This window comes from Sinocyclocheilus anshuiensis, unplaced genomic scaffold, assembly GCF_001515605.1.
Source record: "Sinocyclocheilus anshuiensis isolate Anshui unplaced genomic scaffold, SAMN03320099.WGS_v1.1 scaffold1614, whole genome shotgun sequence".
NCBI lineage: Eukaryota > Metazoa > Chordata > Actinopteri > Cypriniformes > Cyprinidae > Sinocyclocheilus > Sinocyclocheilus anshuiensis.
In genome coordinates, this window is record NW_015547777.1 from 345,888 (window position 1) to 349,161 (window position 3,274).

Here is a 3,274-nt window from a genome sequence, read left to right on the forward strand (position 1 = left end):
GGACCAGCATAAACCAGCAAAGGACCAGCTTAAACCAGCTCAAACCAGCATCCCAGCTTCGACACATACCTAACCAGCATATGCTGTTTTTTTCAACAGGGTGTTCAGACCCTGACGTGACGGTAAGTACTTTACGTCAAAGAGCGTTTTTATAAATATGAACGTTGCCGTGGATTTTAGAGTACGCACACTCTAAGATCAAATCTGTGCGTACACACATTTTATAAATGAGGCCCAAGGTTTCTCAGGGGAACGCACTAGTTTTGGGAGAGAGTGCACAGGCTTTGCAAGCAAACGCAAAGTTTCTTGGGGAAACGCAGAAGATTTGCAAGAGAATGCAAATGTTTCGTGAGCAAACAACATTTCTTGGGGGAACGCTTTACTAAATACGAAATATAATTTTTCCTCCCATCTCATTTTCCCATCACCATTAGTGGCTCTGTAGGGTTCGCACTTACTTTATATTAGGATTGTCAATTAATTGCGACGGGATGCTGTACAGCTCGTCTGCGCTGATGACCAGCATCTTCAGATGGATGAGCTTCGTCACAGTCATCGGCACGTGTCGCACTTTGTTTCTGTGAAGGAACAGCGTCTCTAATGCCTCGAGCCTGATGAGGAGCAGATTCAGCGACAGGCACATGATGAACAGATGATGATGAACAGAAGCACCGCAAACACTCACCTGTCGATGTCCTCCGGCAGGTCTTTGAGTCTGTTGTTGCTGATATCCAAACACTTCAGGCTTTCCATGCGAAGCACGCAGACCGGAATACTGGCAAACTGATTCTCTGCCATGTCCAAGTGCTTCAGTTTTTTGAGATTGCTCAGCTGAAAAAGGAATAATGCACACACAAAGGCGTGTTTAGTAAAGGAATTCATGCATAAGAACACATTTTATATGCTGTCGCACCTCAAAGGGAAGCTCGGCCAGGTTTCCGTTCGCCGTCATCTCTAATCGTTCCAGATTCTCACATTCTCCGAGTTCAGGTGGAATGCTTAACAGTTTATTATAATTCACACGTAATTCCCTGAGGCTGATCAGTTTCCCTGTGAAAGACGAGACGTTTGCATTGGATTTCTGAGATGTGGAGTTATGATTTTAGTATTTAAAGGGGTCATATGATGCGATTTCAATTGTTCCTTTCTCTTTGGAGTGTTACAAGCTCTTGGTGCATAAAGAAGATCTGTAAAGTTGCAAAGACTAAAGTCTCAAATCCAAAGAGATATTCTTTATAAAAGTTCAGAGTCAGCCACGCCTACCTAAAACGGCTCGTTCTGACACGCCCCCACATATCTACATCACGATGTGGGAAGCTTTGCATAACACCGCCCAAATGTTCACGCAAAGAAAGAAGGCGTAACTTTTATTCTCGCTGTAGTATTGTTGCTGCCGCCATGTCGTGAAGACGCTGTGTGTTTCGTTGTGAAAGCGAAACTACTTTGTTTGGTCTTCCAAAAGAGGACACAACTACAAATCAGTGGTTAAGTTGTATTTACAACACTGTTCCAGAACACTTCAACCCAAATATTCAGATGTGTGCAGCACATTTTATGGAGGACTGTTTCCTGATCCTGGAAGAGTAGACTACAATGACGGCTGCTCTGACTCACAGACTGTAAGTACGTTTTCATTTAAAGGATTTGCCACTGATGATTCAAACGCGAGTTTTGGAGATCACAATCATAGTTGGATCACGAATGCATTTGAAAAACATCTTTGATAAAGCTTTTTCCGGTGGTTACCATCCATTTTTTTCCATTCAGCTCAAAAATGAACTTCTTGCTGTCTGCATCATTGTCTGGATGAGAGACACAGAGGTCAGATTCATTGAGTCTCAACAGGAATATTGTTTCAGGAAATTTAGACGAACGACAATTAAACGCGCATATTTGTACAATAAACATTAAAAACAAGGAAATAGGAAATGTATTGCATATGCTAGAACATCAACTAAAATGTGCACTAGAAAAAAATTCTGTGGAAAAATTGAAAAGATATTATGCCACAATATTATTTAAGTTTACAAACAAAGAAAACGCTTACTAAAAAAAAAAAAGATGAAATATTTTGTTTATCTATCTCATGTGATCTTTAACCAACATCAGAGAACTAAAAATGTATTAAAACAAAATAAATAAAAAATGTATTTAAACTTAAAACAACAATAGTAAAATAATAAAAATGTAAACATTTACTTAAAAAGATTAAATATTTTGTTTACCTACATGTAATGTGATATTTACCGACATAAAAAAAAACTTAATATGTGATATTAAAATAAATACAAATATTTTATTCAAATCAATAATACAATTAAAAATTAAACACTAAAATGATTAAATATTGTATGTTTACCTTCATGTCATGATGTGACCATTAACCAACATCAGATATGCAAATATGCTCTTAAATTATAAATCTCAAAAAGGGGGGGGTAAATATTTTATATCAAAGGGGCTCCGAGAGCAAAAAAGCACTTGAGTATCCCGTGTATTGAGTATTAGAGTTTAGGCTTGATTGTGAAATTCCTCCGAATATCCATTTCATCAGGTGACATAATCACTAAAAGTATTCAGTACTTGTATTGTGCATCACCTTTATTCTCGGTGGGCAGGAGTTGTAGTTCGCCGAGCGTGGATCTCTCCAGGTAACACTGCAGCGCTGTGACCTCAGCACTCTTCAGCTTTCTGCACGCAATGCGATACTGCCACTGCTGATTCACCCTGCAGACAAACATCTGCTCAACTAATAGTTTGCTTTTTAATGGGATCATAAGTGGTTTCTTTAGAGCAGGGCTGTTCAGTCCCTTTCCTGAAGGCCGTGACCAGAGTCTAGTTCCAGTCCTAATCAAGCACATCTGCATCAGGTGTGTTTAGTTTAGGTCAGAACTGAACAATCCTGCTCTGGATTCTGGACTGCAGGCTCCTCATCCTCACTTGGCCAGAGCACTTTTACTGATCCGCTCTTCCTCCTTCTTCTGCCGCGTTTTGTACTTCTTCACGCGTCCCTCCCACATCTGTCGGATCAGTGACAGGTCGTACACAAGAATGTCAACGCCGATCCGGTCTGCCTTCATGATGGGAACTGATGCTGAGGAACAGACAAACTGTATGTGAACCACACACACTCACTCACTCACACACACACAAACACTCACTCAATCACTCACTCACTCACACACACACACACACACACTCACTCACTCACTCACTCACACATTCACTCACTCACACACACACACACTCACTCACTCACTCACTCACTCACTCA

The 3,274-nt window shown here is 40.4% G+C and overlaps 1 protein-coding gene across 1 annotated transcript in view; it reads right to left on the reverse strand.

The window, feature by feature from the left end:
• lrrc2 (leucine rich repeat containing 2) overlaps positions 1–3,274 on the reverse strand; it is a 23,941-nt gene that overhangs the window by 6,920 nt on the left and 13,747 nt on the right. Inside the window, exons 2-7 of the mRNA XM_016507525.1 lie at positions 2,941–3,112; positions 2,600–2,727; positions 1,717–1,802; positions 914–1,081; positions 686–831; positions 459–611 (exon numbers count right to left, since the gene is read on the reverse strand). Coding sequence (XP_016363011.1) covers positions 459–611; positions 686–831; positions 914–1,081; positions 1,717–1,802; positions 2,600–2,727; positions 2,941–3,080 — 821 coding nt within the window. The 5' untranslated portion in view covers positions 3,081–3,112. The remainder of the gene's footprint in view (positions 1–458; positions 612–685; positions 832–913; positions 1,082–1,716; positions 1,803–2,599; positions 2,728–2,940; positions 3,113–3,274) is intronic.